This window comes from Nelumbo lutea, chromosome 8 (genome assembly GCF_056320005.1).
Source record: "Nelumbo lutea isolate HS-2025 chromosome 8, American lotus-T2T, whole genome shotgun sequence".
Lineage (NCBI taxonomy): Eukaryota > Viridiplantae > Streptophyta > Magnoliopsida > Proteales > Nelumbonaceae > Nelumbo > Nelumbo lutea.
The window spans coordinates 58,113,719-58,138,093 of record NC_142691.1 but is presented as its reverse complement, the minus strand read 5'-3'; the positions used below and the strand labels follow the sequence as shown (position 1 = coordinate 58,138,093).

The window sequence follows — 24,375 nt, the reverse complement described above, 5'->3', positions numbered from 1 at the left end:
AAGGTCTTAATTCCCGGGATCCATACAAGCATAGAGTGCAACACTGTTCCTTGCAGCCGAGGGAGAGGTCCTCTCTTGTCGGGCAGTGTATGATCATTATGGGCTGAGAGGTTAAGTGTAAGGCCACTGAGGGTAATGCCTGATGGGCTAATCTTGCATCTGCCTATAGTCCCTGAGTTTTTATAAGGTGGCTTGGCCCAGGGACCACTTAATGTAAGTGTTGGGCCCAGTAGAGGCCCATGTGATGGGTTTCAGGGGGTGCACTGTCCATAACTGTGTATTCGGCTAGGCCTTGTAACAAAGGCTGAGCTGAAACCATGTGGCTGATGTGTAGATCAATGCTTGGGTCTCACGCCATATAAGGAAGCCCAACTGGGCAGTAGTTAGGAAGGCTAAGTGAGCACATAACCATAATGGGCCTAAAGCCCATTTCGAACTGGGCTAATTTAAGTAGTTAAATATGGGGCGAATTCTAGGAATGGATTAGCAAATAGGATAGGGTCTTAACCCTTTCCGCTCAGAGAGTCCAGATCTGAATGTTATTCAGATCTGGAAACCTCCTAATGAGATTAAGAGAAGGCTGATCCAATTTGCAGATAAGATAAGGGTTTATCCTTATCACCTAAAGGGATGTTTGATCCAATTATGATTTGGATTAGCAACTCCTAATGTGATTAGGAGCTAATCCTTTAAGGTTACAAAAGAAGGAAGGGGTAGCAGCCTTAAGAAGACATACATTCACATCCTCTTTAGAGCTGAAATCACAGAAGGAAGAATTAAGCAACCCTGCGAAATTCTTTCTTGCTGCCTCCTTGTTGTCGCCTACCCTGCCAGTTTGATCTCCAATTCAGTGGGAGAAGTCAAGATTCAATCTTGATATTAGTTCCTTGTGAAGGGACTGATAGGAAGCTATGCTCACGTGCCATCCTGCTATTTCTTGCGAAGGACTAGGTTCTTGGAGAAGAACACTGTTGATTCTGCTCCATCCTACATTGCGCCATCTTCAGTGGGAGCAGTCTTTGGATCCTTCCTTGGGCGTGAACACCTTCGTTGGGAGATATTACATCTCCGTATCAGGTATAATCCTCTCCTACTACTTTTGTTCAGATCTGGTTCAGTTTATGGTTTAAGATTGATCATTGAAAATATGATTTTCTAAATAGGGAATGCGATTCCCAATTGAAGGGAGAGAATTTTTTTTTTGAAATTCGCCCACGTTATTTCGCAAGATTTGGGCGTCCATACGATGGATCTCTCATCCCTTCAAGTCTAGGATTCTAAATACTTAAAAGTGGACTCCTAGACCTTGTGTGTAATCAGTTCTGCAGTATGAAGAACAAGTGTTCGATGTAATGACTGAGTGATTTCAGCCTTAGTGTGTTGATGGTGAATGGTTCTGCAGTGTGCAGTCTAGGTGTTTGATGTGATGACTAAGTGATTTCAGCCTTAGTGTGTGGTGTGTAATGTGCATTTGAAGAAGTTGGAGTTGGTGGTGTTATAAGTGAGATAAGTCTTGTGAAAGCGTGTGAGGTTGCGTTGTATACTTGAAGGTGAAATAATTAAGATGGCTTCATTTGAAGACAACAATGACAACAAAACAGGTGTCATGCTTTCTCCATACTATCTAAGTGTTCAAATGACATCCATCAAGTTGAATGGTGAGAATTATGTACCATGGGCAAAATCTGTGGAGGTGTTCTTGAAGGCCAAGAGGAAGGTAAAACATGTGAGAGAGGAGAAACCTCTCTCTGATTCCCCTGGGTTCAGTGACTGGGAACAAGAAGATGCACAAATAATGGCATGGCTCTGAAACAGCATGGAATCAAAGATTAGTGTGAACTTCATGTTCCTAGATACAGCTAAGGAAATCTGAGAACATGCTAAGAAGTTGTACTCTGGACAAGACAATACAACTAGGGTGTATCAGTTGTACCAAGAGTACTTCAATTTGAAGCAAGGGAGTCAAAGTTTAGAAGAGTACAATGCAAGTTTGAGGAACATCCATAATGAGCTCAATGTGTATCACCCTTTAACATCAGATGTTCAGATCCAACAACAGCAACGTGAGCAGCTTGATGTGACAAGATTTCTTGTGGGTTTGAAGGCTGAGTATGAGCTTGTAAGAGCACAAATATTGGAGGGATCTGCTCTCCCCTCACTTGAAGAAGTTTTTGCCCGTCTTAAGAGGACATCCATTGAGTCGGTAGAACATTCTTCTCTCTCTGACAAATCTGGTGGTGGCAGTAGTGGACTCCCAAGCAACCGTGGTGGTCACATGTTTAGCCGGGCTGGTGGCCGGATTAGAGGCCATGGAAAAGGAAGGATAATTCCCAGAGAAAGTGTACACATTGTGGTTTAGAGGGGCACACAGTTAATTTCTGCTATGATTTGCGTGGTCCACCCAACACTTGGGCTAACCATTCTATGACTAAGAGTAGTGGCACAATTACTGAAAGCCAACAAACTGACCCAATCCCCTCCACATCTGCTTGTGCTTCTGGGAGGGAAATGGTGAATGTACCGCGTGCAGTATATGAGTGGTTCCTTCAAACATCTCAGTAGAACACCGCTACACTGGCCCATTCAGGTATGACTTGCTTAGCTTCCAAAGCCTCTCATTAGATCATTGACTCCGGAGCCTCGGACCGTATGTCTGGGACTCTTGATGTATTTTCTTCCCTTTGTCACTCCACATCTCAAACAGTTACACTTGCTAATGGTTCTTGTAGAGAAGATGGGCCGAATGGCCCATAGGCTGTTTATTCTTTCTTATTGTTTATATTTTTTTTTTCTATAATAGGCCTTATTTTGGGCCCATCCTTTCTATATTATGTTCTTTGTAATTTCTTGCCCAACTAAGGGCCTCCTAATTATTCAAATTTATCTTATTAAAATAGTGTTAGGATGCTGAGAGAGAGGAAGGTTCGAAACTCTCACTCTCAAATCCCTCATTGCCGAACTCTCAAGGTCTGTTCTCTTCAGTTTTCTTCATGGTATCAGAGTAGGCCTGAACTTCAGTATTCTAGGGCTGGAAGCTTTAGCTCGTGTTGCCTAATTCTTGGAGGTCATTGGAAGGTGCCCAAGACTCAAATCTCTTGGAGAAGTGGTTCGGTGGCCAGGAAGAATCAGAGAAAGAAAGGGAAACAACTCGGTTTCTGATTTGAAGCTTAAATATTGTAAGTTGTGCTCAGATTTCTGGGTTATTTTTCTGTGTTTGGACTGTTGAAGTGTCTGAAATTTCTGGGTTGTTTTTGTACAGCTATTCGGCTGTCCTTTAATCTGGTTTAACCCAGAGATTTTTGGGTTGTTTTCACTACTTTTTGGACTGTCAAAACTGCCGAAACATCCTTGTATTCAGTGCTGCGAATTGTTGCTTTATTTGGCTGTTTTTGGGTCCTGTACGAACTGTTCTTGAGGCCTTCTTTTCCCTTTGACAGTGGGGTCTTCTCTATTGCCCACACTATGTTTGTAAAAAGGCCTCTTCAGCAATACGGATTGGTATTTACTCTTCTTGGCTACTTTTTGGTGATTACCTTGAAGTCCCTGATTTGAAAAGGAACTTCGGTTGAGTGCACAATGCCTAGAAGTTTTCTGATTACTTCTTGAAGACCAAACCAAGTTGTTTTTGGTGTCTCGTGTAGAAGACAAAGATTCTGCTTCAATCTTGGTTCTCACAACTTCTGGGTGTAGTTTGGCCTTGTGTATTGCTGTCTTGAGGTTGGTTGAACTCAGTCCTTGTTCATCCTCATTCAGTACACTTGTAGAAGTCATCTGAAATCATATTTGAAGTGTTTAAATGATGAACTCCTCAGAGTTTGAAAACAAGAATGGTGCTGAATATGGACAGGTTCAAGGGACTCCAGGTGATTCTTTATTGATTGTGACCACAATTAAACTAGATGGAACTAATTATCTGGCATGGTCACAATCAGTAAAGATTTATATATGTAGTAGAGGAAAGTGGGGGTTTATTTCCGGGAGCAAGAAGGCTCCCCCAGAATATGATCCATCCTACGAGAAGTGGATGCAAAAAAAATTACACTGTCATTGGGTGGCTTGTGAACTCAATGCAGCCACGAATTAGCCAACACTACCTATGGATGAATTCAGCAAAGGAATTTTGAGACAGTGTTGCAGAAACCTATTCCCAAAAACTAAATGTGGCTAGAGCCTATTAATTGAGAAGTGATGTGAAGAATTTAAGACAAGGGGAGAAACCTTTAGCTGTATACTTCTTAACCTTGAAGTCTCAGTGGCAAGAAATTGACCTAATAGAAGCTGTAACTTGGGACACCACCAATGATGCAGAGACCTACAGAAAACTGGTTGAAAGGACCAGGGTGTTTGAGTTCTTAACCGGACTAAACCCAGAATATGATATCACAAAACAGAATATTCTTTCCAATGAGAGTGTCTCATTGTCACAAGCTTATGCATTGGTGAGCAGTGAAGAGAGCAGAAGGGCTGTCCAGGTTCAAGGGGCTGATATTAGTGATCACTTTGCGAATATGGGGGTTAAACCCAAAGGGGTTGCTAGGCCGTCTAGTGGCTTAGGAAAGAAAGAAGTTGTATGTGAGTACTGCAAGAAGCCGAAGCACACCAAAGACAAGTGGAGGAAATTACATCCTAATCTTGTTCCCATTCGGTTTCAGAAAAAAACATGATAGTAAAAGGACAGGAAATGCAAATGTAGCTGCTGGGCCAGATAGTGATAAGTACTATACTGAAGAGATGTCTGCTTGTGCACAGTTGGCAGCCATGAAAGCAGAATATGAAAAGTTTGGGAAGATGATCAGTCATCTAGAGGATGTGACTTCTTCTTCCAACCCTTCAGGAAATTCAGCTTCTTCTGCATTTGCTCACTCAAGTATAAGGGCTTCTGCCAATCATGCAACCACTTCAGATAATCTTAAGATCCATTGGATTATTGACTCAGGTGCTTCTGATCATATGACCAACCTTTCTACCTTGTTTGTTTCATATGACTTGCTTCCTGGACGTGATAAAATCACTTTAGCTGAGGGTTCACTTGCCCCTATTTCTGGTAAGGGAACCATCAAGGCTACAGATTCCTTGTTCCTACCTTCTGCCCTTCATGTACCTAAACTAAATACAAATTTGTTGTCTGTAACTAGTTCAACCAAGTCACTAAACTGTTGTGTAACCTTCTTTCCTTCCTACTATGTTTTCAGGATCAGGAGTCTCAGAAGGTGATTGGGAGTGGCCATGAGGCGAACGGAATATACCTGCTTGATACTCCGGGACAATGCACTGATCATCCTGGGAATGTTGCTTTCGGATCTGTATCTTCAAAGTCTATTAGTTGGATTATGTTGTGTCATCGTCGTTTGGGTCATCTGTCTTTTTCTGCCTTGAGTCGTCTATTCCCTGAACTGTTTAAGGGAATTAGTTTGTCCAATCTTCATTGTGAGTCTTGTGAGTTATCAAAGCATTGTAGAAACAATTATCCTTTAAGCAATAAAATATCTTCTTTTCCTTTTAATATTGTGCATTCTGATGTGTGGGGGCCTTACCACTTACCCTCCATGGGTGGTTACAAATATTTTATCTTGTTTATTGATGACATTTCTCGGTTCACTTGGATATTCCTAATGAAATCCCACGATGAAGTTCCAAGACATGTAAGACAATTCCATGAATTTGTTCTAACCCAATTTGATACCAGGATTAAAATTTTCAGATCTGACAATGCAAAAGAATATTTTGAGAAGAACCTATCCTGGTATCTCTCTGACATGGTGGTTATTCATCAAAGCTCCTATGTTAGGACCCCAGAACAGAATGGAGTTGTTGAAAGGAAAAATAGGCATATTGTTGAAGTTGCAAGAAGTATCTTATTTGCCTCACATGTTCCTACAAGGTTTTGGGGTGATGTCGTTTTTACTGCCACCTACCTTATAAACCATATACCATCCAGGGTTCTAGGGTTTAAGTCTCCCTTCAATCTCCTTCATCCAGACAAGGACCTTTTTCCTATTCCTCTTCGTGTCTTTGGCTGCACCTGTTATGTACATGTTCCAAGTGTCCAAAGGCATAAATTTGAACCCAAAGCCCACAAGTGTATCTTCCTTGGTTATCCCCCCACACAGAAGGGTTACTGTTGTTTTGATCCAAAGACTGGCACTCGGTATGTCTCAATGGATGTCACCTTTGATGAGATTTCCCCCTTTTATGGTTCCTCTCCAGAAGGACATTGTCCACAAGGGGAGGATTTGTCACAAGTGTTTGCTCTTCCTCTTCTTGTCCTAGTTGAGTCTTTTGATGAGTCTGCTTCTCCTTCAAATGAATCAAGGGCGGATCAGTCATTCCATTCTCCCTGTCCCAACGCTCTTCCACCTCTACCTCCTCGTCCTATCCTCAATCCCAAGGTGTATCAAAGGCAAAGGTCCAGAAATGAGCAGATTGTTTCTCCTACAACACATGAGCCTCATACACTTCCAGTCACAGATGAGACAACAGGTACAGTTTCAGCATGCTTGGAGTCATCCTTCCCTGACCTTGATGTTCCCATTGTTGTTACGAAAGGAAAACGGAAGTGCACTGCACACTGCATTTCCAAGCACCTTTCTTACAGGTTGCTTTCACCTTCATACTTTGCCTATCTTTCTTCTGTTGCTTCTAACCCTATTCCCAGGTCTGTGTTAGAAGCTCTTAAGATTCCAGAATGGAGGGATGCTATGAGATCTGAAATTGATGCTCTACACAAGAATGACACACAGGAAGTGGTTGATTTGCCTGAAAGGAAGGATCCAGTCGGTTGCAAGTGGGTCTTTACTATCAAATATCGAGTTGATGGCACCATTGAAAGGTACAAGGCCAGGCTGGTTGCAAAAGGCTATACACAAACATATGGGATTGATTATCTGGAGACCTTTGCACCTGTTGCCAAGATGACACCTGTGAGGGTTCTTCTATCTTTAGTTGCTCACTTTGACTGGCCCCTTTTTCAATTGGAAGTGAAGAATGCATTTTTGAATGGTGAATTACATGAGGACGTTTATATGTCTCTTCCTCCGGGGATGTATGGAACTGATATGAAAGGAAAGGTATGCAGGCTGAAGAAATCCCTTTATGGACTAAAACAGTCCCCTAGAGCATGGTTTGAGAGATTTAGAACAACACTTGTTAACTTTGGTTATGTGCAGACACAGTCCGATCATACTCTTTTTGTGAAGAGGAGTGGACCTCTGGTAGTATACCTCATTGTGTATATAGATGATATTGTAGTGATTAGTAATGATGTTTCAGGAATTCATGATCTCAAATCTTTCCTCCATACAAAGTTTGAGATTAAAGATTTGGGGGAACTGAGATACTTCCTTGGCATAGAAGTTGTTCGATCCAAGGATGGGATTCTTATCTCCCAAAGGAAGTATGTTCTTGATTTGCTCTCTAAAACTAGAAAGATGGGTGCTAGACTAGTTGCTACTCCTATTGATATGAGTCATAAACTCTCTGCCTCAGATGGGGCATTGTTAGAAGACAAAGGAATCTTCTAGAGACTTCTTGGGAAACTTTTGTACCTATGCATGACTCGGCCAGATATTGCATATGCAGTCAGTTGCATTAGCCAATTCATGCATGCTCCCCGAGACACTCATATGGCAGTAGAAGAGCGAATCCTATGTTATTTGAAGGGCTCTCCAGGAAAGGGATTTCTGTTTGCCAAGCATGGTCATATGAAATTTGAAGCCTACACCGATGCTGACTGGGCCGGAAACATTGATGACAGAAGATCTACTTTTGGGTATTGCAGCTTGGTGGCTGGTAATGTTGTTTCTTGGAGAAGCAAGAAACAATCGGTTGTTGCTCGGTCTTCCGCTGAAGCAAAATACAGGGCCATGGCACATGGAGTTTCTGAACTATTATGGCTAAAATCATTGATGGAGGAACTTGGGGTTGAACATGACAAGCCAATGATGTTGTACTGTGATAATCAGGCTGCCATCAACATTGCTCACAACCCAGTGCAACATGATAGAACTAAGCATATTGAAGTTGATCGACACTTCATTAGAGAAAGGGTCTCTTTGGGTGAAGTATGTCTTCCTTTCATCACATCTGAAGGACAGTTGGCAGATTTTCTCACCAAAGGTGTTCCCAAGGCAAAACTTCAACATGATACTAGCAAGCTTGGCATGATTGACATCTATGCTCAGCTTGAGGGGGAGTGTAGAGAAGATGGGCCGAATGGCCCATAGGCTGTTTATTCTTTCTTACTGTTTATGTTTTTTTTTTCTGTAATGGTCCTTATTCTAGGCCCATCCTTTCTATAATATGTTCTTTGTAATTTCTTGCCCAACTAAGGGCTTCCTTGTAATTATTCAAATTTATCTTAATAAAATAGTGTTAGGGTGCTGAGAGAGAGGAAGGTTCGAAACTCTCACTCTCAAATCCCTCATTGCCGAACTCTCAAGGTCTGTTCTCTTCAGTTTTCTTCAGTTCTACATCTCCTATCTGTGGTATTGGTGATGTTGATCTCTCCTCCTTGTCTTTATCATCTGTTTTATATGTCCCTAAGTTCCCTTTTAACCTTATGTCTGTTAGTAGATTAACCAAGTCTCTAAATTGTTCTGTAACCTTCTATCCTTCTTCTTGTGTGTTTCAGGATCTCAAGATGGGGAGGAAGATTGGTGGAGGGCATGAAGCAGGTGGATTGTATTACCTTGATGGTGGTGGCCCTCCAGTAGCCTTTCAGTCCTCTCTTACTCCTTTTCAATGGCACTGCAGACTTGGTCATCCTTCTCTCAAGACTCTGAAGTTTCTGGTTCCTTCCTTCAGTCGTGTCTCAAGTCCTTTTTCTTTAGTTCATTCTGATGTATGGGGTCCAATTAAAGTGGTGTCATACAATGGGTATAAGTACTTCATAATCTTTGTTGATGACTTTTCAAGGATGACATGGATTTATCTTATGAAAGACCGTAGTGAATTGTTCTCTATTTTTCAAAAATTTTATGCTGAAATACGCACTCAATTTGGTGTTCATATTAAAATTCTTCGCTCCGATAATGCCAAAGAATACAACTCCTCACCATTTCAGCAATACCTAGAACATCATGGGATAATTCATCAAACTTCTTGTGCCTACACCCCACAACAGAACGGTGTATCTGAACGGAAAAATCGACATCTTCTTGAAACTGCTCGATCCTTGATGATCAATATGAATGTCCCAAAGCCTTTTTGGAGTGATGCTGTTCTCACATCCTGTTTTCTGATCAATCGGATACCTATGTCAATCCTTGGAAGTCAATCCCCTTTCTCCGTGTTGTTTCCCACTTTGTCTCCATTTCCTCTCACCCCAAGAGTCTTTGGCTGTGTTTGTTTTGTTCAACACTTGGGGCCTGGGGTAGACAAGCTAGATGCTCGAGCTACTAAGTGTATCTTTCTTGGCTACTCAAGGACTCAGAAAGGGTATAAGTGTTATAACCCTAAATCCCATAAATCGTTTGTGTGCTCTAATGTCACCTTTTTTGAATCAGTTTTGTTTTTCTCAGATGCTGGGGCCTCTTCCTCTCCTTCTGTGGTTCCTCTTCTTGTACCTATTGTGGACACCCTTCCCGTAGCTCCTATTTCTACTGTAGATGCACATCCTATGCCTGTTACTACTAAGAGGCCGCCAATCACTCAAGTGTATACCCACAAAAGTGCATCGGACCCTCCTCCACTTTAGCCCCTGTTGACGGATCCTGCTACTGCTCCTTCTCCCTCAGATCTTGATCTTTCTATTGCTCTATGGAAAGGTAAACATACTTGTACTTCTCATCCCATTTCACACTATGTTTCTATTGCTCACCATTTTGCTTCACATTGCAATTTTATATCATTACTCTCATCTATTTCCATCCCCAAGACTGTCTAGGAAGCTCTTACCTCCCCAGGGTGGCGGCAAGCCATGGAAGAAGAACTCTCTACTCTACAACATAATCACACATGGGAACACACCGCTCTTCTTCCCAGAAAGCACACTATTGGGTGTAAATGGGTCTACACAGTGAAGTATCTTCCTGATGATAGTGTGGAACGATTGAAGGTGAGATTATTGGCCAAGGGTTATTCTCAATTGTATGGTGTGGACTATATGGAGACATTTTTTCCTATGGCTAAGATTGGTTCAGTTCGGGTGTTGATTTCATTAGTTGCTATGTATGATTGGCCTCTTGTACAACTTGACATAAAAAATGCCTTCCTACATGGTGATCTCGTTGAGGAAGTGTATATAGAGCAACCACCAGGGTTTGTTGCTCAAGGGGAGGCTGGTAAGGCGTGTAGGCTCAAGAGGGCAATTTATGGACTGAAACAATTTCCACGTGCTTGGTTTGGTAGGTTCAGTGAAGTGGTGAAAGCCTTTGGGATGAAACAGTGTCAGGTTGATCATTCTGTGTTCAGCTATAACTCAAAGGATGGGAAAATCTTGCTAGTCGTGTATGTGGATGATAGTCATAACTGGGAGTGACAACAATGGAATTGACAGGTTGAAGAAATTCTTACAGGACCACTTCAATACAAAAGGTCTGGGGAAGCTGAGGTATTTCCTGGGAATAGAGGTTGCGAGGTCAAAACATAGGATCAACCTATGTCAGAGAAAATATGTTCTTGATCTACTTGAAGAAACAAGGTTGTTAGGTGCTAAACCAGCAGAGACTCCTATGGAACTCAATGCCAAGTTGAGTGTTGATGCAGGTGAAGAGTTTGATGATCCTGGAAGATACAGAAGGTTGGTGGGAAGGTTGAACTACCTGACCATTACCCGACCAGATATATCATTTGTTGTGATTGTGGTGAGTCAGTTTATGCAACATCCTCGGGTTCCTCACTGGGAAGCTGTTCTGAGAATTGTTAGGTACCTCAAGGGTGCTCCAGGTCGTGGTTTGTTATACCAAAATGGAGTTACTCTTGAAATAGTAAGGTACACAGATGCTGACTGGGCTGGCTCTATATCAGACAGGAGATCAATTACAGGGTATTGTACCTTCCTTGGTGGCAATCTTGTAACTTGGAAGAGCAAGAAACAAACAATGGTGGAAAGAAGTAGTGCAGAAGAAGAGTACAGGGCTATGGCCTATACCACATGTGAACTAGTATGGCTGAAGAACTTGCTACAAGAGATGGGATTCTCAGTTGACAAACCCATGAAACTATATTGTGATAACCAAGCTGCTGTTCACATCTCTTCCAATCTTGTCTTCCATGAGAGAACTAAGCATATTGAGGTTGATTGTCACTTTGTAAGAGAGAAAGTGATAAGTGGGGTGATAACCACCTCTCATGTGAGCTCAGGAAATCAGTGGGCAGATATCTTCACAAGGGGATTGTCTCGGGGAAGAATAGATTACATTTGTAACAAGTTGGGACTATATGATATATACTCTCCAGCTTGAGGGGGAGTGTTAGAATGCTCGAGTCAGGGGTATTTTGGTCATTCTGGTTTATCAACTTGAGAGCGAAGGGTCTATTGTATCTGAGTTTAAGTTGTGTCCCATCTACTATGAGGGACAAAATGGTCTTTCTTGTAACTATGATTTTGAATAAATACAAGTGGGTCGGCTAGGGGAGTTGGAATTTTTTACTCTCTTCTAGTCTGGCTGAACTTTCTTCTTCTTCTTTCTCCTTTCTTTCTTCTTCTCTACTTCGACCTAGAATCTACTAAGGTTTACTTGCAAGAAAGAAATAACATATACAAACTAATAGAAATAACATAAAAAGCATAAAAAATAAGTGGAACCACACTAAAAACTACTGCTCTATATCTCTACACTCCCCCTCAAGATGGGAATAGATATTAGTCATTCCTAGCTTGCGTAAATCTACCTCCAACTTCATCTTCGTGACTGCTTTAGTGAAGAGATCAGCAAACTGCATATTAGAGGCGATATAGGGAAGACACACTTCTTGAGAAGTAACCCTCTCTCTGATAGAATGTCAGTCCACTTCAATATGTTTAGTTCTGTCATACTGAACCGGATCATGAGCGATACTAATGGTGGCCTAATTGTTGTAGTACAACATCAACGACTTCTCATATTCAATGCCTAACTCCTCAAGTAAGGATCTCAACCATAATACTTCAACCACACTCTTGACAGTGTAGCCGGCCAGAGATAAGCGGAAGAGGAGAGAAGAGAAGAAGAAGAGAAGAGAGGAGAGAAGAGAGAAGGTTTGCAATGTAACCGTACTAGCGGCGCCAGTGTTTATTTTACTATATATAGGGCGACAGAAATGACAAGGGAAAAGACCCTTGTGCCCTTGAGTACAATAACAAACATAACAGAAATAAAAAAAGAAAAAAAAACACTTTAATTAGCCAAACAGGCCCTAACATCTGCAACTAAGTTATTTTAACATTATTCCAACACTCCCCCTCAAGTTGGAGCATAGATGTCAATCATGCCTAACTTGTCACACAAATCTTTGTGCCGCACATGATGAAGACCTTTGGTGAAGATATCTGCAAGTTGCTTTTCTGATCTGACATATGGTGTGCACACTTCTCCACTTTCAAGTTTCTCTCTGATAAAATGCTTGTCCACTTCAATGTGTTTCATCCTATCATGCAGAACTGGATTAGCAGCAATATTGATGGCAACTTTATTGTCATAGTAGAGTGACGTAGGATTGCTTATTGCGAAACCCAGTTCACCTAACATATTTCTTATCCACATGATTTCCGCAACCCCATGAGCCATCGCTCTATACTCTGCTTCAGCACTGGATCTAGCCACCACACTTTTTGTTTTGCTTCTCCATGTGACAAGGTTTCCTCCTACAAAGGCACAACAACCACTGGTAGACTTTCGGTCATTGACTGCTCCTGCCCAATCTGCATCAGTATATACTTCCACTTTTAAGTGACTGTGTTTCTGGAACAACAAACCAACTCCAGGAAACTTCTTGAGATATCTCAAGATCCTCTCTACAGCCTCAAAGTGAGTTGTCCTCGAGCTGTGCATGAATTGACTAAGGACACCCACTGCATAGGCAATATCAGGCCTGGTCATAGACAAATACAGAAGTCTCCCCACGAGTCTCTGGAACATCTTTACATCTTTCAAAAACTCTCCCTGACTGTCTCCCAGATGGTGATTAGGTTCAATAGGTGAACCAGATGGTTTTACCCCCAACTTGCCTGTATCTTCTAATAGATCTAGTGCATACTTCCGTTGGGAAATAAAGATGCCCTTGTGAGAGCGGGCAACTTCAATTCCAAGAAAGTATCGTAAGGGGCCTAGATTCTTCACCTCAAATGTAGTGGCTAAGAATTCTTTTAGTCTCTGGATTTCAGCCTCCCAATCTCCTGTGATCACTATGTCATCCACATACACAATAAGAGTTGCAATTTTACCTTCACCTCTTTTTACAAACAGGGTATGATCTGACTGGCAATTTTACCTTCACCTCTTTTTCCCATATCTTGGCAGCCGTGGAGAAATGTTGAACAGTCCTAGCTACTCTTGGAGTCATTGAGGCATGTAGCCAGGACATAACTGTAGCATTCTCCTTGCGCCAAGCTGCATATTCAGCATTCCCCACTTCTGGTTCCTTCTTCTACCCGTCCAAGTAACCAGTGAGTTCCCGGGATGTGATGAAAAACAAGGCTGAGACAGACCATTCCCTGAAGTTGTACTCATCCAACAACACACTTGTGATCTGTAGACTGTGTAGATTTGGATTCTCCAGATTAGGAGACCTCCCACAAGCCCTAACATCTCTAGAAGACACTTCCCCGGATATGGAAGACATCTTCACTTGCTCGTAAATGTCAAAACAGTAAACGCAATATATAGTGAACTGTTTCACACTTACGGAACTTGCTGCACTGTAAACTCAGTCCTGAGAACCCGACACAGAGCTGAAACACCGAGTACTACACTGCACACTGTGCCCAAATCACTGCTGTCACAGATTATACTCTGTTGTGCTACCTTCTGCTGTGTTCTAATCACTGCTGCCGCAACCTGCAACTTGTTGTGTTGGCTTCTACTGTGTGCTAAGCACTGCTATCGCAGGTTATAACCTCACCCACGAATAGTTCTAGGACTGCTAAGATTAGTCCTTCCGCCTAGATCTATTCTACACAGATCTATCTTAGCCGAATGGCTACAGTCTGCTGTACTGCGTCTATTAGGGCATCAGCCTCTGGGTCTACCTCCCCTTGGGCCCTACAACCAAGGGAAACCCTAGATGTAGGTCTAGCTGTGTTCTACGACCAACCCTAGGGTTTCTTTGCAGCAACCAAAAAAAAAGAAAGATGAGAGAGTTAACTGCGAGTAAAGGAAGAGGCAGCTGCTGTAACTAGTCAAAAGATTAGTGCTCTGATACCATGTTTGCTGAAATAGGGCTGTCGAATGAGAGAAGAGGAGAAGAAGAAGAAGATATGAGATGGGCGGCAGAATAATCCTCAGCCAGCCCTAATCTACTATATATAAGGACATTACATAATGTTACATGAATAGACAAGAATGCCCCTGATTAGTGATGGGACACCTAGTCAAAATAAACACTAAATAAGATTAGGCCCAGTAACTAAGGCCCAATAACTAATGACTTAAGACCCAACAAAGATAAACATACAAATTAAGACAGCCGAACCAACAAGTACTATTGTTCTAGTTGTTCCTACAACAGAAGTCCAATCCAATTTACCAAGTGAAGGTCCTACAACTCAGAGTAATCCTTCTTCTACTCCTATTCCGTCTTTGCCTAATCTGTCCTCTTCAGATCTTGACATTCTAATTGCATTAAGAAAAGGTACCCGAGCTTGCAGAAAACATCCTATTGCAAAATACTTGTCATATGAGAAATTATCACATACTCATAAAGCATTTGTGTCTAGGATTTCTAATCTGTATGTGCCAAGAACTGTTCAGGAAGCATTAGATGATCCGAAGTGGAGGTTAGCTGTGATGGAAGAGATGAATGCTCTTAGGAAAAGTAATACGTGGAGTATTACTGATCTACCCCATGACAAGAAGACAGTCGGGTGCAAATGGGTGTTTACAGTGAAGTGCAAGGCTGACAGAAGTGTGGAGAGATACAAAGCAAGACTCGTAGAAAAAGGATTTACCCAAACTCATGGTATAGACTACCAAGAGACTTTTGTTCCCGTTGCTAAAATTAACTCTATCAGAATACTTTTTTCTCTTGCAGTTAATTTTAACTGGCCACTTTGTCAGTTCGATGTCAAGAATGCCTTCTTGAATGGAGACATAAAGGAAGAAGTATATATGGACCTACCACCAAGATTTGAAGAAAGTCTTGGAAGAGGCAAAGTTTGCAGGTTAAAAAAATCCCTATATGGGCTAAAGCAATCACCAAGAGCTTGGTTTGAACGATTTGGGGATGTAGTAAGGCGGAACGGCTTCTCACAAAGTCAAGCTGATCATACTTTATTTTTCAAGCACTCCACTGAAGGTAAAATAGCTATTTTGATAGTGTATGTAGACGATATTATCATGATTGGAGATGATTTATTTGAAATCAACAAGTTGAAGAATAAGCTTGAGGCTGAATTTGACATTAAAGACCTGGGAAAACTTAAATATTTTCTCGGAATGGAGTTTACAAGGTCAAAGGAGGGAATCTTTATCAACCAACGCAAATACATTCTTGATTTACTCAAGGAGACAGGGATGGCAGGTTGTAAAGCCACAGAAACTCCAATGAACCCAAATATGAAGTTAAAAGCAGCAACAACAAATGAGGTGGTTGATCGAGAACGTTATCAAAGATTAGTTGGAAGACTAATCTATTTGTCGCACACAAGACCTGACATAGCCTTTGTAGTAAGTGTAGTAAGTCAGTTTATGCATTCACCTGGACCTACTCACTTTGAAGCTGTGTTCAGGATTTTGAGATACCTGAAAGGAACTCCGGGGAAAGGACTCTTGTTCAAAAATAGGGGTCATCTCTAAGTCGAAGCCTACAGATGCAGATTGGGTAGGTAATATAAATGATAGAAGATCTACTTCAGGTTACTGCACTTTGGTAGGAGGGAATTTGGTCACCTGGAGGAGCAAAAAACAGTGTTGTAGCAAGGAGTAGTGCAGAGGCAGATTTCCGCTCTGTTGCACATGGCTTTTGTGAAGTGTTATGGATCAATAGGCTCCTAGAAGAATTGAAGGTTCCTACACCAACACCTATTAAAGTCTATTGTGATAACAAGGCAACTATTTCCATAGCTCATAATCCAGTTCTACATGACAGAACAAAGCATGTAGAAGTGGATAAGCATTTCATCAAGGAGAAGATAGACAGTGGTGTGATATGCATGTCCTACATACCCACCACGAGCCAAGTAGCAGACATTCTCACCAAAGGGCTTCCTAGGGCGCAGTATGAGAACTTAGTTAGCAAGCTTGCCATGAGTGATATATTCATGCCAGCTTGAGGGGGAGTGTTGGAAGATTTCGGTAATTATGTATTATATTTGATTGTGTGCTATTTTAGATAGTTGAGAGGTTTGTGAGCTGTACAAATATTTTTAGAAATCAGTTTTATTTTTCCTTATTTAGGGAGATTTGTTACCTAGTTTGTATCCTAGAGAGAGCTATAAATTTTGATGTACAAAATCATAAAAGATCATCCCATTCTTATTATCTTTCTGTCTCTTCTTTATTGAAGTTGAAGGATATACTAATGCAAATTGGGCTGGTTATGTGGGTGACAGAAAGTCAACTTCAGGATACTGCACCTTTGTTGGAGGAAATTTAGTTACATGGAGAAGTAAAAAACAGAATGTGGTTGCCAGGTCTAGCGCAGAGGCTGAATATCGGGCTTTGGCTCATGGTGTTGCGGAACTGTTGTGGCTTAAGATTCTTCTTGGTGAACTAGGAGTGAAGATTGAGTGTCCTCTCAAGTTGTACTGCGACAACAAGGATGCCATCAACATTGCAAATAACCCAGTGCAGCATGATAGAACAAAACATATTGAGATAGACCGTCACTTTGTTAGAGAAAGAATAGTCGCAGGAGAACTCTGCATTCCTTACACTCCCTCAGAGATGCAGATTGCAGATGTCTTAACTAAAGGGCTAACCACAATGAAATTCTTGGACTTACTTGGCAAGCTAAACATGATTGACATCCATGCTTAGCTTGAGGGGGAGTGTTGGTTCGACTGATATTTTGTTATCCTCTTGTCTGGGTTGGGTATTAAGTCTCTAGTTAATGGGCCTTAGTTACTGGGCCTATTTTTATTTAGTGTCTTATTTGACTGGGTGTCCCATCAGTATCAGGGGCATCCTGGTCATTTTATGCAACTTTATGTACTGCTATTATATAAGTGAATAGGGCCCATTCGAACAGTTCTTCCTTTCTCCTCTTCTTCTTCCTCTTCTTCTTCTCTGCTCACTTGACAGGTTCAGTTCGGCAAACACTGCACAATCCTAAGAACTACATCCCAGTAAGGTACCCGATTACTTTGCATAAATTGACTTACCATACTGACAGCAAATGAGATATCAAGCCTAGTGATAATTAGATAGTTTAGTTTTCCCACTAGCCTTCTATACCTTCTAGGATTATCAAACAATTCACTTGTGTCACTTCCCAACTTCACATTCATCTCCATGGGGGTTTCAACTAGTTTAGCACCTAGTAACCCTGTTTCTTCCAACAGATCAAGTACATATTTCCGTTGACAAAGGTTTATGCCCTTCTTTGATCTAGCAACTTCTATACCCAGGAAATATTTCAACTTTCCAAATCTTTTGTTTGAAAGTGATCTTGTAGGAAGGTCTTCAATCTGCCAATCCCAACTTTATCACTGCCAGTTATGACTATGTCATCCACATAAACCACCAGCAAGATCTTCTCAGCCACAGAGTCATAGCTAAATACTAAATGATCAACTTGACATTGTCTCATTCCAAACTCCTTCACCACCTCACTAAATTTTCCAAACCAAGCACAAGGAGACTGTTTAAGCCCATAAGTTGCTTTCTTGAGCCTACACACCTTACCATCCTCCCTCTGAGCAACAAACCCCGGTGGTTGCTCCATGTACACCTCCTCTAGAAGATCGCCATGAAGAAAAGCATTTTTAATATTGAGCTGAAATAGAGGTCAATCATGCATGAAAGCTAAGGAAATTAACACACGGACATAGCCAATCTTTGCAACTGGAGAGAAGGTTTCAACATAGTCTACACCATAAAGTTGAGAATACCCTTTTGCAATTAAGTGGGCTTTCAGGCGTTCCACTCTTCCATCCGACAGATACTTAACAGCATACACCAATTTACAACCAACAACATGCTTACCAGGAGGGAGAGTGGTGAGTTCCCATGTCTGATTGTGATGAAGAGTAGAGAGTTCTTTATCCATGGCCTTCCGCCACCCCGGCGATGTAAGAGCCCCCTGAACATCCTTAGGGACAACAAACATAATTGGATATGGGGTGAAGTGTGCAACTACGTTTACCTTTCTGCAATGCAATAGGAAGGTCAAGATCAGAAGCCAAGTCAGATGTGGAAGAGGCTGGATCTGCCGCCGGAGTAGGTGGTGGAGGTGCTGCTCTCTATCGATGAGTATACACTTGACAAATTGATGGTCGTTCAGGACGCTCCTGTAATGGGACCGGGGGAGACTCAGGCATAAGAGGAACCATTGGAATGGAATCGTCAACTGGAAGAGGAAGAGGAAGGGGAACCTCCGTAGGCGAAGGATTTGTACCAGGACCAGAGAAGTAAGGCACTGATTAAAAAATGTAACATCAGGACAAACAAAGGATTTCCGGGTAATAGGATTTGTAGCATTTATACCCTTCCTGGGTCCTAGAGTAGCCAAGGAACATACATTTAATGGAGTGAGCATCCAACTTGTCTAAACCAGGACCAAGATTCTGAACAAAGCACATACACCCAAAGATTCTGGGTGTCAAGGGAAATGGAGACAAAGTAGGAAACAAGATAGAGAACGAACGTGGGCATGCGATTAATGAGAAAACAAGCAGTAAGGACTGCATCACTCTAGAATCGTTTAGGAACATTCATATGATGAAGAAGAGACCAAGTTGTTTCAAGTAGACATCTATTCTTCCTCTCAGCTACCTCATTTTGCTGAGGAGCGTGGGCACAAGAGGTCTGATGAATTATATCATGTTGTTCCAGGTATTGCTGAAAGTAAGAAAGAAAATACTCTCTATCATTGTCAGAACGAAGAATTTTAAGTGGAACACCAAATTGTGTATGCACTTCAGCATGAAATTTTGGAAAATGGAAAATAATTCACTTCTTTCTTTCATTAAATAAAGCCATGTCATTCTGGAGAGTCATCAACAAAAATTACAAAATATCTGTAACCATTATATGATTCAATTCTAATTGGACCCCAAACATCCGAATGAACTAACTCAAAAGGACTGAGCATACGACAATCACCTCTAGGATTGAAGGAAACCTGGTGGTGTTTCCCATACTGGCAAGGGTAACATTATTTGATGTAGAGGTTGGAGAAGAGAGGAAAACACACCTAGAGTCCCGGTCATGTGATCAGAGGCTCCAGAGTCAACTATCCAGGGTGAGGGTTTGGATGCTAGGCAAGCTATACCTGAATGAGCAAGGGTGGCAGTGTTCTGATGTGTAGTGGCCTGAAGAAATCTCTCATACTCCTTCGCAGAAGTAGTTGTGACTATAGAAGATATTGGATCAACTGGTTGAGTATCACTGACTTCACTACCACCAACAGCTACATGGTTAGCCCATGTGGATGGTAGGCCATGTAAATCATAAAAAAATTAATTGTCCTTCTCTTCCACATGTGTGCACTTCCTTGTTGTGCTCCCCCTTCCTCTACCACGACCTGCCCCTGAATCACGACCTTCTTCACTAGTACAACCACCCTTAGGATTACTACGGCCTCCCTTAACTGTACGATCACCTCCTCTCTGACCATAAGAACCACCTCGAGTACTAACCAGTGCTGATCTTTTGGAAGTTGTGTTACTCTCTGAGGGGCTAAGAAATATCCTACGGAGTCAGGCAGACACTTCTTCGAGAGTCGGGAGAGCAGATCCTCCCAATATCTTTGCCCTGATCGGTTCATACTCTGCTTTCAGTCCCACCAAGAACCGCATAACATCAAGTTGTTTTGTTGTTGCTGAATTTTAATGTCTAAGGTTAAGGGATGATAGACGTTAAGTTCATTCCGAAGATTTTTCATGCTGGCATAATATTCTTCAAGAGTCTGATTTCCCTGTTGCAAACTGAAGTATTCTTGATAAAGCTGATAAACCCTTGTAGTGTTGTCTTGTCCTGAATAGAGTTTCTTCGCATGTTCCCAAATATCCCTCGTTGTATCTAAAAACATGAAGTTAACACTGATTTTTGGATCCATACTGTTCCACAACCATGTCATGATTTGAGCATCCTCTTGCTCCCAATCACTAAACCCCGGGGATTCGGCACTCAGATTCTCCTTCAATACATGTTTCACTTTCTTCTTGGCCTTCAAAAACACTTCCAATGACTTGGCCCCAAGGAACATGATTTTCACCGTTGAGTTTGATGGATGTCATTTGTACACTTAAAAAATCAGGAGATATCACCACACTCAATTTCTGGTCACCACTTGAATCACCCACCCATGCCATATCACTCTATGAAGCTGGTCACAAAAACAAATTTCAGCTACTGCACTACTGTCCTTCTACTTCCACACCAACACACTTAAAAGTCACCACTAGCTTTCCCTAGCATGCATTCGGCCACTGTGAACACCACTAATATGCGCACCAGCAGATTTAAAAACACCCAGAATCCCTCTTGAAACTGCTCATTAGAGGGCAGACCACAACCACTACACCCATTCGACCACCACAGTTGTCACATATAGTGACAGCAGTCCACACACAGACAAAACCTTGCATTTTTTGTTCACTTTGAAAGAATGGTAGGATCCATCTAATGGACGCCATAAAGGTTGCGGAATGGGTGGGCGAATTTCAAAAATTTCCTACCTTCTCCCAACTGGGAATCATATTCCCTAAATTTAGAATACAATATTCAAGGATCCTACTTGAACCATAATCAAACCAGATCTATAAATGTCCAGTTTTAGGGTTTTACACAGAATTAAACCAAACAACATGAATCAAACATGCACTTTATTTATTTCCACTAAATAACAAAAGTACATCAAATCAGATTGAAGCTAAGGGCATACAAAAACTGTCTAACACACTTGAACTGCTGTAGTTGCCTACTGTCACCAGACCCAGAAATCTGGGTTACTTCACAGTCCTCTAACCCGGATTTCTCACACCATAAAAAAAAGGTTGCTGCAGAACCCTTACTGTTGTGAAACCTTAGGTATTGCTGCAGAAATAGAAACCCTAACATCACGAACTACTAGATGTTGCCGCAGAGACCTGGGTTTCTTCTTCTCTAACCCAGATTTCTTACACCCAGAAAAAAAGACGAAAATAAAGGAGAAGACAGAAGGTTGCAGTCGGCTTCTAAAACTGGTGCTCTGATACCATAAGTGTTCAGCCGAACAGAGAAGAGGAGAGAGAAAGAAGAAAGAAGAAGAAAAGGAAGAAGGAGAGAAAGTGTTGAACTGGTTAGACTCTTCATCTAACCCAGTCGACCATATACTTTGCATTTGAAATTATAAGATATGAAAGACTGAAATGCCCCTGCATGTGAGGAGACATACAGCCAACATAATACATAAAGAGAAAGGACAAAAATACCCTTTTCTAACTGACTCTAGCAGACTTGAAGGTACAAAACAACAAAGAGATCAGTTGGATGTTACCTGGTTTCTTTTAGGACTGAGATATGAATATGAGTCTGTTCGTGCACACATTTTGGGTAGTAGTGAGATACCTACACTATTAGAGACTTTCTCCAGAGTTATGAGGGTTTCAAACCCACAAATTGATAGTTCTCCCCTACTTGAAAAATCTACTCTAGCTACAACTATAGGAGGTAGAGGCATACAAGGTAGAGGTGGCAATGTTAGAGGCGGTGGTCATGGAATGAGAGCTGACTGTGAAAGTATTAGAGATGGAGGTGTTGTTAGAGTTTAAGGTGTTGGAGGACATGGATTGGTATGTGAATGCAGCCACTATGGGTGTGAATAGGGCTGTAATCGGATCGGATGAAGCAAAGTTCACATCCGATCCGATTAGTAATAGCATACATCGGAATCCGATCCAAAGTCCGATCAGATTTAAAGACTTGGATTCGAATCTGAATCCACTATAATTTTTTTAAAATACCAGAAAAATTAAAAATTTATATATTTTTTAACCTTTATATATAATAAATTAATATAAATATAACACACTAAATTTATTATATATATAAATTCACATATAATATAATATATAGAATATATTTTTATAATTCTAAATATAATTATATAAAACTTATATATTAAAATTAATAAATATTATATTATAATCGGATTTGGATTTTAATCGGATTGGATGGGTTGAAATCCGAATCCGATCCAATTATTTATTGGATGTAGAGTGTAACATCTGAATCTGATCCGATTACATATATACACCATCCGAATCTGAGATAATCAGATCAGGTGTTGGATCGGGCTTCAGGTTTTCAAGTATCGTTGACAAGCCTAGGTTTGAAGGACACACTGTCTACTTTTCCTATGATCTACATGGTACACCATCCACATGGGCTAATCATGCTTTTGTTGGAGAGGATAATGGTATCACTAGTGATGATTCACCTGCCTTATGTACTGGAAAAGAAAAAGAGGTGGTGTCCATAACCCGTCAAGCGTATGAAAAACTTCACCTATCATCTTCTTCTGGTAACACCGCTACCCTTGCTAAATTAGGTACAACTTACTGGTGTTGTCACTTTCAATTCTAATTTGACTTTACCATCTGTGTTATATTAAGTTTCTGTTTCATCTATAACCTGTCATTGAACTTACTAAAACTCTTAATTGCTGTCTCATTCTATCATTCTGTGTTCCAGGATTTCAAAACGAGGAAGATGATTGGTGGTGGGTATGAAGCTGGAGGATTATGCCATCTGGATGTTGGTGGTTTGCAGAAAGCCTTACATTCTATGGTTGCCCTCCAACTGCAAGAACCAGAAGAATATTTCCATCTGTAGTCAGATTATTTAATCTGGACTATTATGGTTTACTGAAAAGAAAAGAGATGAAACGGAAACTTGTAATCTAGGAAGTGTTTGTACCAAGTATTATATTTGTAGAGAAAAGAGAGGCATGACATTGTAAAGCTTCTTGATTATATTTCTCATTTCTGTAAAATTTAGATACGAAAAGAAATGGAACCGGAATTCTCATAAAAATAGTTCTATAATTGTTTGCCTTATGGTAAATAGTTTGTCTGTTCACTTATTTCTCCAATACAGAATCAAAAGATTTTCTCTACCCTTTGCAAAGATGAAAATTAAGAGGACCATCTATATATGATACTGAGAATGGATAAAAAGGGCAGCCAAGTGCATGAGTCTCCTGCCAATGCAGGGTCTAGGGAGGGACAGATCACAGATGTACGCCACCTTACCCCCGCACATACAGAGAGGCTGTTTCCAAGATTTGAACCCTGGTCACCCAAGTTGCAATGGTGCAACCCAATCATTGCGACAAGGAATGGATCTTAGCTAAAATAATAGAAACTCGATTATTTAATTTAGTAAACTAGGTTGTATGAGAAATTCTTCAAGTTTTCACCCGAAGACCTATCTAAAGGAATTTCAACAAGGTTTTGTACAAGAATACAAAATATACATATATATTCTTGGGGATGCCAAATTTCTACCAGGAATTGAAGTTCATATAGATCTCCCAAAATCATGCAGAAAAAGAAAATCCTTTTATAGCTGTAAAAGCAAGAAGCTTAACACTGAATCAAATAATGATAATGCCTGATAACATACTACAGCATAAAATACTTAGCACATTTCTTTGAGTTGATACATATTGGTAGATGATGGTTGTGTTTGAGAAACTATAGGTAAACGTGAAGACTATGGTTGGCATAAATTGAAAGAAAAAAAAAAACATAGCAGCAGTTCCAAATGCAAAAAGAAACATTAGCAGTTTACCTGCACTCCCCATAGTGTTCCATATTATGGACTGTCAACAGCAGTCTTGGTTTCTGCAAATTACAATAGTGGAGATTAAGATGATATCCAGGATATGTTCTCTATGCCACTTCACCAATATTCAGAAAAGCATACCTGTATTGCAAATCCATGAGGGAACTTAACCGAATTAAATCATGAATCTTATAGGAACTAGTAGGGCAATTTCTACTCTTTCAGAAATTTATGAAGATTATGTTATATTAAAGATTAAAACATTAAAACATTGATTTAACACACTTTCAGGCCTTGCCCACAGTAA

The 24,375-nt window shown here is 40.9% G+C and overlaps 1 protein-coding gene across 2 annotated transcripts in view; it reads right to left on the bottom strand.

The window, feature by feature from the left end:
• Nucleotides 1–24,375, bottom strand: part of LOC148844385 (uncharacterized) — a 146,794-nt gene that overhangs the window by 59,465 nt on the left and 62,954 nt on the right. For both annotated transcript variants that reach the window (XM_088959994.1, XM_088959995.1), the window contains exon 5: nucleotides 24,075–24,127. In XM_088959994.1, coding sequence (XP_088816120.1) covers nucleotides 24,075–24,127 — 53 coding nt within the window. The remainder of the gene's footprint in view (nucleotides 1–24,074; nucleotides 24,128–24,375) is intronic.